This window comes from Meles meles, chromosome 3 (assembly GCF_922984935.1).
Source record: "Meles meles chromosome 3, mMelMel3.1 paternal haplotype, whole genome shotgun sequence".
In the NCBI taxonomy this organism is placed as follows: Eukaryota; Metazoa; Chordata; class Mammalia; order Carnivora; family Mustelidae; genus Meles; species Meles meles.
The window spans coordinates 71,527,387-71,543,058 of record NC_060068.1 but is presented as its reverse complement, the minus strand read 5'-3'; the positions used below and the strand labels follow the sequence as shown (position 1 = coordinate 71,543,058).

Below are 15,672 nucleotides of genomic sequence, written 5' to 3'. Positions count from 1 at the left end.
TTCTAAGACTTGATATAGAACAGAACACCCTTTTCTTCTTTCCTTTTCCCTACTTTTTTACCTTCTCTATTTTGCTGCTTTTCTTTCCATCTAGTATCTGAAGCCTGATGTGGCATGTTTATAGACAAGTATCACTCTTCCCCAATCCCTACCTGTGTCTCAAACTCTCACTGTGATGACTTCTTCCAATGCACAACCTGGTTTTTTCACTTGGGAAGAGTTTCTGTGTGCTTTTAGCCCACGCTAGACCCTATCACTACCACTACAAGTTGTATTTTAAGAGCAAGTTAAAATGGTAACTACAGTTGCAGTAGTGCTCTGTGAATACTTGACTGTGGCCCTTTAGAGATGGAGAGGTTTGTCACCAGTTGGATAATGTTAATTGGCCAGTTTAAACTCCCAACAAACCAGATTTAGTTTTACTTATTGCCCATATGTCCACTATGCAAGGACTTTCAAATGTCATAGGCATCTTTTAAAGAAAGGAGAACAGTGATATTTGTGACTACAAATGCAGTAATGAGCCATTATTAACAGAAGGAACTGGAACCATTTTTCTTTTAATCATTAGAAGCTTAAAATTGTATTTAAAAATACTTTGGACTGGGGCGCCTGGGTGGCTCAGTGGGTTAAAGCCTCTGCCTTCGGCTCAGGTCATGATCCCAGGGTCCTGGGATCGAGCCCCGCATCGGGCTCTCTGCTCCGCAGGGAGCCTGCTTCCTACTCTCTCTCTGCCTGCCTCTCTGCCTGCTTGTGATTTCTGTCAAATAAATAAAATATTTAAAAAAAAAAATACTTTGGACTAAATCTTAAGTTTTACTTTATTGTATTTATAGTTACCACATCTCTGTCATTATCTTCTAAAGCTACCAAAATGGATAAATCTCTGGTTCTATTAAGAATTAAGGGTTTAGAATTCTGGAGAGATTGGTTTATCTCAATGTTGGCCTCCGAACCACTAGGCAGTACTCATTTACAGTTCAGCAGCTCAGGATACACAGAGTACAGTCTAAAATGAGGCAGTCAGATAGAATTACTTACACATTTTTACTGTTAAATAATTCTGTTTCAAGGCTTATATGTAATAGCTGCATATGGTTTCCATTTACACCCTACTATGCATTTTCTTTCTTTTTTTTTTTTTTTAAAGATTTTATTTATTTATTTGACAGATAGAGATCACAAGTAGGCAGAGAGGCAGGCAGAGAGAGAGGAGGAAGCGGGCCCCCTGCGGAGCAGAGAGCCCCATGCGGGGCTTGATCCCAGGACCCTGAGATCATGACCTGAGCCGAAGGCAGCGGCTTAATCCACTGAGCCACCCAGGCGCCCCTACTATGCATTTTCTATAGGGAAATGTTTCCTGACCAGTCTTTTATTATAGTTTATTGTATAATATTCCAAGTTTATTAAATTGTTTTTCCCTCAATATAAGGGCAGAAGTCCCAGACTTTATCTTTGTTATTGAGCTTTAAAGTAATTTTTCTAGTCATTGGAGGTTAGGAGTAGGAAATTGCTCAGATTGCAAATTGCTAACCTGAGGGGATGAATTAGCTTTGTGAACTGTCATGAAGCAGGTGTGTGGAGTGACAGTCATTTTAGCGATAAAGCTTTAAGGCATTGTGAAATATCAATCAGTTGAGAATTGCTGAGTCTTGCAGCAGCACCCTTTTCACAAACTAGAAGTGTTGGTAAGTGTATTTAACTTTCCCCCCTTTAACTCAAGTTTTCTTGAATTACACAGGTCATACCATTTCCACGAATGTCAGTATTTTTGCAGTAAAGTGCTATCTTTATACGGCTTTACCTGAAAATGCCTTTGGAGTTGGTATCATTACCTCTGCCCAATTCTCTCTTACAGATTCCCCATCTCCTATTGCAGCAAGAACACTGATATTAGTGGCTAAATCTGTGCAGAATTTAGCAAATCTTGTGGAATTTGGAGCTAAGGTAAAAACATTTGGTACTTTAAAATGTCATTTACAAAGGAAACCTTGAGATGATAAAGCCATAGAATATAAAGTTTTCAATAGTAGCTGTTTCATAGTTATATTTTTGTTAGTATGTATGTCTTTTAAAAATATTTTTAGATTTTACATTTTAATAATGAAATTTTTAAAACCACTGTTTTAGCCAGTATAGAAAACTATACTTTCTATTTCCAATATACTCAAACTTTCCTACTCTTAAATAATAAAATGGACTCGAGTACATTTAAAAATATACTAATTTTTATATTTATTTCACCATAAATATTTACTGTAAGTAACTTGGACAAGTTCTTAAAACACCCATATGTGATCCCACTACCTGATGATAAGGATTGTTAATATTCTAGTAGTGATCATACTGTGTTGCCTGATTTTGTCAATATTAAACAAACTTCTTGCCTGGAAAAGTAACTATTTTACTGTTCTTAACAAGTATTATGTCATCATGTAGCTGTTAAGTACTCTTCTCCTCAACATATAGATGGCTGCCAACTTACCACTGTTACAAATACTGCTATAACAAGTATCCATATAGATTTCCTTTCAAAAATGTCCACTTATTTCCTTAAACTAGTTTTGGAGGGAAATTCCTAAGTCAGACTTTTTGCTTCCCAGAGCCTTGCCAAAGCTCAGTGAGTATTTCTCCATGTTTAATTTTTGCCGAACTGCTAGGCATGTTACTTTGATTTTTTGTGTCTGTTTTTTTGGAATCGACTGATGAGGTCTTTATCATCTTTTATTTATTGACTTTAAAAGAACTTGTGTTAATACTAAATATTTTCTGTTTTATAACATACCACATTTTAATTTTTTCATTTTTTAAATTTATATTTATTTTCTAAAAAAAGATTTTATTTATTTATTTGACAGAGATCACAAGTAGGGAGAGAGGCAGGCAGAGAAAGGAAGGGAAGCAGGCTCCCCAGTGAGCAGAGAGCCCGACGCAGGGCTCAACCCCAGGACCCTGGGATCATGACCTGAGCTGAAGGCAGAGGCTTTAACCCACTGAGCTACCCAGGCGCCCCACAACATATCACATTTTTAAATAGGCTTAATATTTTAGTATGAAGAGCAGTTTATAGTAAGGCTTAGCTTTTGAATTCATCTGAATAGCGAGGCAGGTTGTAATAGGTATTCCTGTTGTAGTCTTTAGCACACTGTATTTTAATTACTTACATTCTCTGCTAGATTCTAACCTCTGGGCTGGGCCCATGTTTATCTTGGTAGGTAGCAAGTTAGTTTCTCAGTAATTATTTTTGAATGAATAACAGCTGACCCTTGATGCACAGGTTCAAACTGCACAGGTCCACTTATTCATGGTTTTTACAGTACTGTAAATATATTTTCTCTTACAGTTTTAGTATTTCCTTTTCTCTAGCTTACTCTGTTGTAATAATACAGAATAGAATATATGTAACATACAAAATATGTATCAGTCAGCTGTATATGTTATCAGTCACATTTTGGGAGGGTTAAGTTATTTATGGATTTTCAACCACTTGGGGTTGGTGTTCTTTTTTTTCCCTCCATCCAAAATTTCTTACTCTTTCATGAGAATATTCCAGTTCTTCAGTATAGCTGTTTGCTTTCATTAGAAGGAAAATTTATATGACTAATTCTTGTGAACATTTATTGCTATTGATGGACATAATTAGATTTATAGGAGTCCTTGCTACATATATGGTAGTTATAGATCAGTGTGTTTTTATTCTTTTTAGGAGCCCTATATGGAAGGTGTTAATCCATTTATCAAAAGTAACAAACATCGCATGATCATGTTTCTGGATGAACTTGGGGTATGTATATAATTTTTTAAATACGTTGAGACCTAAATTTAATATAGCTGAGAATTGTTAACTCGTTTGATCAGCAACTTAGATTTTTATCCAGAACTTAAAAAACAAAAACGGGCACTTGGCTGACAGTTGCTTCAGCCTCCTACCCTTGATCTCTCAGGCTGGTGATTTTAAGGCCCTGCATTGGGCTCCACTTACACAAAAAGAGGTTTTTTGTTTTTTTTTTTAAACCATTATAAACATTTATTCTTAAACTAAATGGTTTATATCAAGAACTCATTGTTACGGTTTTCTACTTCTTGTGCTATTTTTTAGTTTCTGTCTTGTTTTTCACTATCCTTTTAGCTGTTCCATCTCCTTATTGTGATATCCTGTTGCTACTTATACTGAGCTGCTAGTGTATGGAACTTGAAACAAGATAACCCAGATCTAACCAGGTTAAATAATGGACTGGAGAGTGTTCTTGGGGCTTTACTAGGAATAAAATACATGGATTTAGAATGCTACTTCATTCGGTGGGACTACTGATGTCTTATTTGGACCTTTATAAATTGTGATTACAAGATTAATAGAAATGGTAACTAAAACAAAACAAAAAACTAAAAAAATTTCTTAAGACCCTGTATTTCTTAGTAAAGTTGAATTTTCTTGTTACAGATTTACAGATAATGGATCAATTAAAAAGTAAAATATGTTAGTAATTCAGTTCATATATAAAAACAAAAGGTTATCAGTTTAGTATGTATGGAATTAGGGAATGCTAGGGTTGGAGACTGAAGTGCCCATGTTTGCCATAATGTATTCAGATCCAGTTTTAAAAACACCACACCAATGTGCAGTGAAACTAACCAGCAGTTCCTGAGGGCCCCTGCTTTGCTACCTGAGGGTAAAAACCAGGGTGAAAGAACACCCTGTAACATAGGTCCATAATTAGCATAAAATTGAGAAATACGGGGCAAATGCTAAATCTGTGTTTCTTATATATGAACTCAAGGAAGTTTAGGAGATAAAAATACTTACTACCAAAAAACACAGTTGGGTCAGTGACTGAAAAATTCTTACTGTAGTATTGTTTAAAGACTGAAAACTGGGGGCGCCTGGGTGGCTCAGTGAGCTAAAGCCTCTGCCTTCGGCTCAGGTCCTGGGATTGAGCCCTGCATCAGGCTCTCTGCTCTGCGGGGAGCCTGTTTCCTCCTCTCTCTCTGCCTGCCTCTCTGCCTACTTATGATCTCTGTCTGTCAAATAAATAAAATTTAAAAAAAAAAAAAAAAAAGACTGAAAACTGTCCAGTATCTAAAGCTAATGAGCTTTAACTTAAGCTGTATTTCTAGGTTTTTAGATTCTTCAGATTCATGGTTAGGATTCTCATTTATTTTCCATAATCACAGCTGTCTATAGTCCAGCTTTCTTATCACTTTCCTAGTTAGGCCTCACAATGTAGTCTTTTTTTTTTTTTTTTTTTTTTTTTAAAGACTTTATTTATTTATTTGACAGAGAGAGAGATCACAAGCAGGCAGAGAGAGGAGGGAGCAGGCTCCCCGCGGAGCAGAGAGTCCAATGCGGGACTCGATCCAAGGACCCTGAGATCATGATCTGAGCTGAAGGCAGAGGCCTTAACCGAGCCACCCAGGCGCCCCCCTCACAATATAGTCTTAAACTGCTTAGAATTCCCAGTATTCTACTTTTCCTGCCTCCTTCATGTTCTTGTATTCCTTTACTACCTGTATAAATCTGAGTCAAATACCTTTTACTCTGCTTCCTAAGTATCTGCATATCTTTCAGATCTGTGTTGCAGTGATTGGTTTATCTCTGTCTCTTAGGGAGGGTACAAGCTCTCTGAAGGCAAATACTATAGTCTTTTAACTCTGTAATCCTTCATTCACTGAATGAATGGATAACTGAGTGCTAATTAACAAGAATGAACTATATTTCAGTTCATGCTACAGAGCACAATGTTTTTGTAGTTTTTAGGAAGGCACAGCAATTGAGTTACCACCATAAGAGGAGTAGATTTTTTCACAATTAACAGCCATCTGAGCCCATGCTGAATTTTATTCTACAGCTCAGAATAATACTGGTCTTTAGTGCTAATAAAGTATGAAGTTTTTGGGCATAGTCCACAGATAATTATCAGCCTGACAGGATCTCCTCACACTTCCATAGTGTAACTCTCAACTTATGTATACTGATAGATTTGGGCAAACTATAACAGCTAAATAATGAAACTGTCAGTGGAGGAATTTATTTTTATTTTTATTTTTTTTTAAGATTTTATTTATTTATTTGACAGAGAGAGATCACAAGTAGGCAGAGAGGCAGGCAGAGAAAGTGAGAGGGAAGCAGGCTCCCTGCCGAGCAGAGAGCCCGACGTGGGACTCGATCCCAGGAACCTGAGATCATGACCTGAGCCGAAGGCAGAGGCTTAAACCACTGAGCCACCCAGGCACCCCGTCAGTGGAGGAATTTAAAGCGTAGCTTGCATTTAATCCAGATTAGCAGTTGCAGTGTTTCTGGTTATTTTTTGGTCTGTGTGCCAAATCAAAAAAAACCCCCAAACTTTTAAGAATTTAGGAAGCCCACTTATTTCAATTAACAGTAACACTGTACAGTATTCTGCCATTCTTTGTAAAGCAAATTGGACCCTGGGTTTGATGTGAATGTTGACGTCATAGAACCTTTATCAGAAATAGCACTGAATGTTACATAGCATCTTAAACTCTTAAAAGAAATTTAAGAGAACATTATGTTAAGAATTGTTTACTGTAAGTAATTAGGATCTTTTTAGAAATGACTAAAAATTTGTATTGCTAAATGCAGTTTTATCATTCTCTTAAAGAATGTACCTGAACTTCCGGACACTACAGAGCACTCTAGAACTGACCTGTCTCGTGATTTAGCGGCACTGCATGAGATCTGTGTGGCCCATTCAGATGAACTGCGAACACTCAGCAATGAACGTGGTGCCCAGCAGGTAGGTTTTTGCCAGCCTTCATTATCAGTGATGTTGGATTAGCACTTAAGCAGAATGTCAGCATGACTCTGAAAGGTAACTAGCTGAATTATGGTCAACTTTTAAAAAAATTTTTATTAACATATAATGTATTATTTGCCCCAGGGGTACAGGTCTGTGAATCATCAGGCTTACAAATCTCACAGCACTCGCCATAGGACATATTCTCCCCCATATCCACGCTGTCCTCCGCGCCCCCCCCCCCCGACCCCTGCACCAACCCTCACTTTGTTTTGTGAGAGTAAGAGTCTCTTATGGTTTGTCTTACCAGTTACATTTTTAAGAACTGGAATCCTCCTCCGCAAAGATCTCGGCAGAGCAATAATGGGACCCAGACTAAAATTATGTATGTTTGACATGGCACCGTGTGAACTATACTGAAAAATAGTGGTGTTACACACTTCAGTGATGTAAAAATGGCAAGTGAATTATAAAGCCAGTAGTGATATGGCTTATCTCCCATACACAGTGCATGGTCAAGTGACTTGCAAGTTCCAGGTCCAGAGATTCTGGAGTGTGGCCTTGAAAACTGTCATTTCTAATAAGCTCTTCCTGAGGACTGTCACTGTACTGGCCAACCATTTGGTAGAAGCCTTGTAGAAGAGATTAAAATTAAAGCATTGTGTTTGTGGATTTGAGGATTCTAAAATCCTCAAGTTTAGATAACCTCCTCTGGCTCACTAAGATTCCAGTCCCTTTAGCAGCTTAGGCAGAGTAGGTGCCACTGGCCTACTTAGTGTCTGTGGTATATATATAATGCCTTCCAGCTACACTGGGGCTAAGTTTGTTATGATATGCCTTCAATAAAAGTAAAATTCTTGGAGAATTTGGCCTAATTAATTTTAGGCCCAGTGTAGTCCTGTTTCTTACATGATACTTGATAGTGTTCACTGGGCCGCAAGCTGATTGCTCCTCCGTGATCTTATGGATATTAGGATGATTTGTCATGATCAGTCTGTCTTCTGGCAAGATGTTCTGTCCTGAGTAGATATGAAAATGGCAAATAAATGAAATTCTATTTACTGTACAAAGATCTTATCTTGACCAAAAATACTGAGTCAAGGACTGAATAATTAATAGAAATGTTCATAATTTTATGCTTTGAGTAGAATGGTTAGTATTATTTTATGCGTTCCTTTGAATTGATGCGGCTTTTTTCAAAATTCAGGTTCCCTGAAACTTCTGACTGAACTTTAATATATTTACTGATTATTTTCATACTGTTTTTCCTTGTTTAGCATGTACTGAAAAAGCTTCTGGCTATAACAGAACTGCTTCAACAAAAACAAAACCAGTATACAAAAACTAATGATGTCAGGTAGCAGACTTCGCTCAAGGTTCTGCTTGGATTCAGCTTGCCCAGCATGGTAATTCACATCAGTATACGTCTCCTTTGCTCTTGCCAAAAAAAATAGCACACCTTTCCACATTCCAGTGATGCGTGAGCTATGCAAACAAAATCCAAGATTCTGCTGGTGAGTAGATGTGCCAGCAGCTTTGTAAGCTATCTGTGCAGGAAATTTGCACTTTTTCCACATATGGAATCAATCTTTACCAACTTCTGAGCCTTGGTGTACAGATCACTTTTCACATAACAAAATGCTGACTGAACTTGAAAAATGTATTTTCAATACATCCAATTGCCAAAGTTTTCTGTGTCTTGGAAAAAGAACTATGAAATCAACTGACAAGAAAAAGGATTTTCTTGACAATTGAGCATAAGTGGACTGCTCACTGTTCTTACTGTAATTTCCTCCTTATTGGAATACGACCGTTTGACTGTTCAATAACTATTTGTATTTACAGTTTCCAGAGTCTGCCACTATAATAGGAACAATCTTTGCTGTATACTTTTTTAAAAATACTGTGCTATTTCTCTTGCTGGAACTGTTAAGAGAAAATATATAGAATGGACCTATTGCTCATCAGCTTTATTTTTTAAACATACCACTTATTTTGTTGGAATTGTCAAAGACTATTTAGAGCTCATGATGCTTTCATTAAATGTTTACAACAGTAAATAGTTTGAATCCAGTAAATATTATTGGTTGTTGTACTGATCAATGCATGTTACCCATTCATCTGTTCTATAGATTACCAGTTTATTTTATGTGTCAAAATATCTGGAATGCTTTTGTTGAAAGTACTCATTTCTAAATTGATTTTTTTACAGAGCTATCCATCTTTGAACTTCTGACTACTTGTTCTATCTGCTGCATATTTAGTTTGTATAGTTTTATTTGCTTCTGTATATGTATTTTTGTGAAGTATTCACAAGGGTTTAAGTTAAAATAAAACCAAGGGATATCTTGAGTAACTGATTACTTCCGTCTAACTACAGGTAAGCATACATTTAATTATTTTCCTCCTCCTTTAGGGGCACTTCAAATTTAGTACCAGAGCAAGGGCCAGGGAGAAAACAAGTAAGAATTCCTTCCCTCCCATAATTGTGCAGGAGAGAGAAGGCATACAAAGAAGTGTGTGGCAGAAAAGCATTTTCAACAAAAAAATTTTTTTCTAAAGGCCTAGAATCTAAGAGCAACACTTAATACTTTAAATTAATACAGGAAAATATAATCAAGGCTTTAAAAGATTGATGCGTAGCACAATTTTAAGCTCTGAGACGTTGTTACTTCTGTAGAGGCAGGTGAGCAGTGATATTCAAAAGCCAGACAATCCAGTCTGCTCTTCTGTGCTCCTTTTCCTTGGTATCAGCTCAATTTCCATTACTTTTCCCTCACTTCTGCTTTACAGCTGGACTACCATGGCAGTAGTATGGGTTACAGGATAAAGCCAAAGTGGTAACAGACCAGTGACATCTCCAAAAACATTTCACCACAGTCCAGGGAGGTCCAAATTCTAGTGCTAGGCAACAGAGTCCTCCCCCCTAATCACCCCTCAGTCTCTAGTTACACTGATCTATCCTCTGCCATTCCCCCAGGTTGAAACGTCTTCTGCCTTTTATATTTTAATGCCATCTTTATCTCTTGAGGTGGAATAGGAAATGGGTCATTTACCTTTGTATTCCTTCCAGTAACTAAGTTGGGTCAAAGATGAAATAAAACCTCAAACTGTTTTAATGGGGCTGGCTAGGAGACTTTTCAGAAATAAATGTGGACCTTGCTCTGATACCAAAGCTTAGGGACTTAAAAGGGAAACAAGGTAAAGTACGGACACGTCACAATGCTGTCTAGAGGCTAGCAGCACTGCTACTTAACTTGGATAGCTCTGGAAGATTGTTAACTCTGGCTTTTCCAGTCCATGTTTGTAAAATCACACTTCATGAATTTCATTCCTCATCCCACAATGAGAAGAAACTAAAACCAAAAACTTCAGACGTAAAGAATTATTAGAAGATGCATACTGTAAATACTGCCCTCACATAGTGAGATGGAATTAAAATGGTACCTACACTCTAATGGCAAGTGCAGCCTGGGATGAACAGACACTGAGGACAGCTGTGTAGCCATCAGATTCAGATTTACAGGGCTACAGAGTTTCACTGAATTCCTGCAACCCAGTTTTCTAGAAAAAACTGAACAATCAATTTGGTTACAACTTAGAAACCGCGTAAGATCACAGTTAAATACCTGGACAGATGCTACAATGTGCAAGACTTAGTATATGCAAGCACTATTCCCATTAGACCTGGGAAAAGTAGGCCTTATTTGCTCCATTTGCACCTTGGGAAATGGGCACAGAGAGCTTTACAACTTGACCAGAATCATGAAGTGAAATAGACAACCAAGACCAAATACCACATTCTGCAGTTTTTTTAATCAACTCACTTCAGTTTGAATTCAGTGTCTTGAACATACTTCATTTGATAAGTTTATATGGATTCACCTGAGGGTATGTGTTAGTTTTGACACCGAATGTACAATTCTCGACTATCTGCAAACCTACAGCAACTTCATCTTTTTATCTAGACCACTACTCAAGACTGTTTGATTTCTTTAGAACTTGGTAGTGTTTTCAGGTAACTGAGGACAACAAATACTGATTATTACCACCCTGGGTAACTAGCTTTTAGTTTCAGTTGAAGCATTTGACAGGTGAGGTGTAGGAGTTACATATAAGAAAGCTATACGATGACATCTGAGAAGGCATTTATAAAGGTCTCTAGAGGGCAAAAAACATTCCCTAGCAGGTTTAAAGGTGATTACTTGGTTTAATTTTTTTTGTGACCTTTTTTTTTTTTTTTTTTAAGAAAAGCACCAAAAGATTTGCTTCTTGTATTTTGTTTAAAACACTAAAGGCAGAGGCGCCTGGGTGGCTCAGTGGTTTAGGCCGCTGCCTTCGGCTCAGGTCATGATCTCAGGGTCCTGGGATCGAGTCCCGCATCAGGCTCTCTGCTCGACAGGGAGCCTGCTTCCCTCTCTCTCTCTGCCTGCCTCTCTGCCTACTTGTGATCTCTCTGTCAAAATAAATAAGTAAAATCTTAAAAAAAAACAAAAAACACTAAAGGCAAATAAATTACAGCTTTGGCTGCTGCAAAAAGACCGATTTGGTATTAGTCATGATGGGGCAAGACTATCTAAACCAGGTGCTATTCTGGCTCTTTTCAGGGTTTTATTTCACATAAAGCTAGCCTGAGAGAAAGGAAAAAAATTTAAATAACAAATAGAAAACTTTAATATATTTGATGCTTTCACATTATTTTTTTTCAACAAAGTTAAATGTCAATATGCTTTATCCTTCTGTTGATTAGTTAGCACTGGAAAGTCAATTTCAAATGGTTAGAGAGAATCTACCAGGTCATCGTCAGTCCATTCTTCCTAAGAAGGAAAGAAAACGTAGTAAGAATAACATTATACTGAAGCGTAACAGCACTATATAGCTCCTTACCTTTCAGGAAAATCTTCTTTTACTGTGATTATAGGAAGGTAATAAGCCAGGAAAATTTGTAGTAGTTCAATCTTACAGTACTATGGTTTGGGTCACGAGACTACACTAATGACAGGAGTAGAGGTTACAACTGTGACCTTCTGCCTCTTGTTATTAATATATATCTGACATGTAAAGTACAATTTTTCTGAAAAAGGTATGAGAAGAATCCTTGGAAGTCAAAAACAGAAATTTAGCATATCTATTTCTGTTGCCATCCATAACCAGAGGAAGGATTCTTCTTCAATTAACCATTATACTGCTTCAGAACAGGGTAAGAAAGAAGTGAGAAAAATCCCATGATAACAAGAAGAATATACATAAAAAAGGACGCCAAAAAAAAAAAAAAATGAAGGCTTCAAAGCCCACGCCTCTGTAATACTTGCATTCTGGAAAAATAAAATCTTAACAGTATGGTCAGAGTAGATTATACAATAAAAATAATTTTTAAAATTTACCTTTGGAGAACATACCTCTTCATGTTTGGGTTTCTTTGAGACATAATCATCATCTTCATAGCCTTTCCTCTTCTTCCTGTAATTAAGCAGTCATCAATAAGTTATCTAAAACTGGCAACAGAAACTATAAACTAGCAAGGATATATATATCCTTATAATTATATATATGTACATATATAATACATATATCTGAAATAATACATATCTATTAAATATATATATTCTAGCAAGGCTATATGAAATACTGTATATATGTATCTACTGAAGAACAAAAGTGTGGAAGATGTAAAGAGATGCACTATGGACAAGAAGACATTATCTTTCTAATTAATCTCTATGTTCAATGCAATTCTAACTAAAATCCTAATAAAATTTCTCATGGAAACTGTCAAGTGTAACTGATGTGCAATACTATGCAAAAAGAGCAAAAGAATCTGAAAGAATGAAGTGTGGAGCCCTTGTCCCAGTTATCATCAAAAACACTGTGTATGAAAGATAAAGTAATTTATGGTGTGGTATTAGCAAGAATTAACTGGATCAATGATCGAGCAGATAGGCAAAAAACAACGTTGCATATATATGAATTTATAAGGAATATGTAATTGGGGAAAATTATGATTTTTTAAAAAACAGGTAACACTTTTTTTTGAAAAAAAATTAGTGTTACGACGTGTACCTCACATCATTCATAAATAATTCTAAATCGTTTTAACAGATGAACACAAAGCAAAATAAAGATTAGCTTTAGGGTTAGAAGTGGTATTCAAATGTAAAAGCATAAAACAGAACATTTACATCTCCTAGATACCACCAAGTTGAAAGACACAATAAAACAGCTGTAGGATATAGGAAAAGACAAATATATAACATATAAAGAACTACAGATCAGGAAAGTAACATCAAAAAACTGCACAAGGGTTGTAAGCAGGCAATATCGAAGAAATACAAATGGCCGTTAAACTAGAAACAGCAATGCCTCATAGTAATAGGGGAAATACAAATTAAAATACCAGTGTGATACTGTTTTCTCACCCAGCCTGGCAGAAGTTAAAAACTGACACTACAAAAGTTGTACAATATGTATGAAAGCATTCATAGAGAAAAAACCACTTCTTTCATACACACGTGCAGAGACAAGACTGGCAGAGGTATAAAGCAACTAGATACCTCTGAGGTCACAACTGGATTTGGGTTTTGGTCAAAGAGAACTTTGGTTTACCTGTACTGACTTTAGTAATGACAATAGAGTTAATTGTTTGTGTCATGAAAAAGAAAGATAAAGGAGTTTTAAAGACCGGGAAAAGAAATTATTTTGTTCTAAAGTAATGCTTTTCACTGTGGTCCACAGACCAGTCATGAACCATTTTCAGTTTGCAATAAGGTGAAGTACAGAAACAGACTCTGTTTAGAAAATTTTACAACTCCATCCATTAATTTTATGACTACTAAAATCTAATAAAATTTCAACTTGTGTTTTGTGTATTTCATTCTAGTAATTTGTTATTTATTGCATTTTATCCTGGATTTTTTTTTTAAAAGTCCTTTTTAAATAGTCTAAAAAGCACCCCCGGCCAAGTACTCACAAAAATGCAGAATTTGCTTGACATAGTAAAAAAAAAAAGCACATAGCAACGTGGAGTAAGAGGTACTCTGGCAGTTAGCAATTTTGGATTATAGACCACTCATAGTTAACCCAGCTAGAAGGATAAATTAATAGTCCAATGGTGTGATCCAGAGGGTGATAAATTTCTTTATATGGTCAATATAAATATTTCACACCTTGTAGGCCATACAGTTCACTTGTGTCACAATTCCCTAACTCCTGCTGCAGTGTGAAAAGAGCCACAGACATTATGCAAACTAATGGGCATGTCTCTGTTCTAGTACAAGTCTTTGTAAAAACAGGTAGTAGTTCACATTTGGTCTCTGGGCCAGTTTGCCAACCGTTGGTCTAGGCCCACTTCAAAATCAGTGTGAAAAGAATACAATCGGTTCTGCAATACTTTCATTTATTCAAGTCGACATTTCTTTACTTCTCTGTAACCACTCTTCATTTCTGTAAGTTACCAGTGAAACCCACAAGTGAGATCTACCAATTTTAAGTTCTATGCTGAGCCATGCCTTGCAGTGACAGCTATGATATAATAAAGTAGTCCCACATCTTGCATGTTTCATAAATCCTTGGATATTCTCCTGTGACTCTGTATAAAGAATTTAAGCCACGTGTACCTGGATCTAAAGGCCACAGAATACTGTCCTGGTTTCTCAGACATTATGCAGTACAGTATATTCACCAATAACAGATCAAAAACATCTCAGATGCAGCTTCACTGTAAGATGGCAGTGCTAACTCCCACTAAATATTAATAAGGTAGAACTTGGGAATCAGAATGTATTCCACAGAAAAAAACAACAGTTTTCTCATTCTTACTACCTTTCCACACCCCCACCTTGTTTAAATTCCTAAAATATGAGGTTTGAGTAGATCCTTCAATTTGCAAAGCATATAAAGAACCTGAATTCTGTGATTCCACATTCAGCCTACAAATCAGTGAGCGACCTTAAAGGTGTTCCTTATGGCTGCCAAGAAAATACCCAACAGCACATTTTCCTACTTAATCTGTCTTCAGTTTAAAGTTCATCCCTGAAAGAAAACAGGCCAACTTTCCCTGCTCTAGCTAACAGAAGTAAATCTGAAACAGTATACTTGTTCTCTCAGACAAGATACCAGACCTGCAAAGAACCCAATTTTTTTTTAAAGATTTTATTTATTTGACAGAGATCACAAGTAGGCAGAGAGAGAGGAGGAAGCAGGCTCCCTGCCGAGCAGAGAGCCCGATGTGGGGCTCGATCCCAGGACCTGGGATCATGACCTGAGCTGAAAGCAGAGGCTTTAACCCGCTGAGCCACCCAGGTGCCCCAAAGAACCCAAATATTAAAAGACAGTAAGAGGTTTGGAGATTCCCTAGGAAGACTCTAGAGGTCCCATGAGAAGTAATGGACAGGGCCTGCAAGCCAAAGAATACAATAGTCAAACGAGGAGAATGGTATTATGAAAGCCAAACTACTGTCTGGTGTTTAATCCCGTTAGAGATGTCCACTCAATTAAAGACAACCCAACTTAATGGGTAATCATTTTTTCCCCACAAAAGCAAACATTCACCAATTAAGTGACTTTAGGATGAGCTAGCCTCAAGAACAATTATATCCATCCTTAAATAACACCCCCACCTACTTACGTAATTACATTAAGGGCAAGCTCAGCAGAGTGACATCTCTCCAACTTCTGTTTCAGAACAGCAACTTCTTCAGATCTGGGTGGCTCATATTTTTTTACCAAGTTTCTCATACCTATGTGGAGATAAAAAAGATTCATACTTGATAATAAAAAGTCCTGTTCCTGTAAGGGAGCTGAGTATTTTCCCAACTTACTATGGGAACAATAACAAAACTCTTGAAATGTGATTATTATCAGCATTTGCAATGTTCTGCATTAAAATCCAGTAAATACTTCAAGTAATTATAGTGGTCTC

At 36.8% G+C, this 15,672-nt stretch overlaps 2 protein-coding genes across 10 annotated transcripts in view; one reads left to right on the top strand and one right to left on the bottom strand.

Annotated features, from left to right (window-relative positions):
• RASA1 (RAS p21 protein activator 1) overlaps positions 1 to 9,107 on the top strand; it is a 113,072-nt gene extending 103,965 nt beyond the window's left edge. Inside the window, exons 22-25 of the mRNA XM_045998771.1 lie at positions 1,859 to 1,947; positions 3,707 to 3,784; positions 6,621 to 6,755; positions 8,033 to 9,107. Of these exons, the coding sequence (XP_045854727.1) occupies positions 1,859 to 1,947; positions 3,707 to 3,784; positions 6,621 to 6,755; positions 8,033 to 8,116 (386 nt within the window). The 3' untranslated portion in view covers positions 8,117 to 9,107. The remainder of the gene's footprint in view (positions 1 to 1,858; positions 1,948 to 3,706; positions 3,785 to 6,620; positions 6,756 to 8,032) is intronic.
• The window catches only part of CCNH (cyclin H), a 65,532-nt gene that overhangs the window by 33,006 nt on the left and 16,854 nt on the right, over positions 1 to 15,672 (bottom strand). For 2 of the 9 annotated variants that reach the window (XM_045998772.1, XM_045998780.1), the window contains exons 7-8: positions 15,379 to 15,490; positions 12,140 to 12,215 (exon numbers count right to left, since the gene is read on the bottom strand). In XM_045998772.1, the coding sequence (XP_045854728.1) occupies positions 12,140 to 12,215; positions 15,379 to 15,490 (188 nt within the window). The other 7 variants (XR_006817639.1, XM_045998776.1, XM_045998779.1 and 4 more) reach the window with 7 other exon arrangements.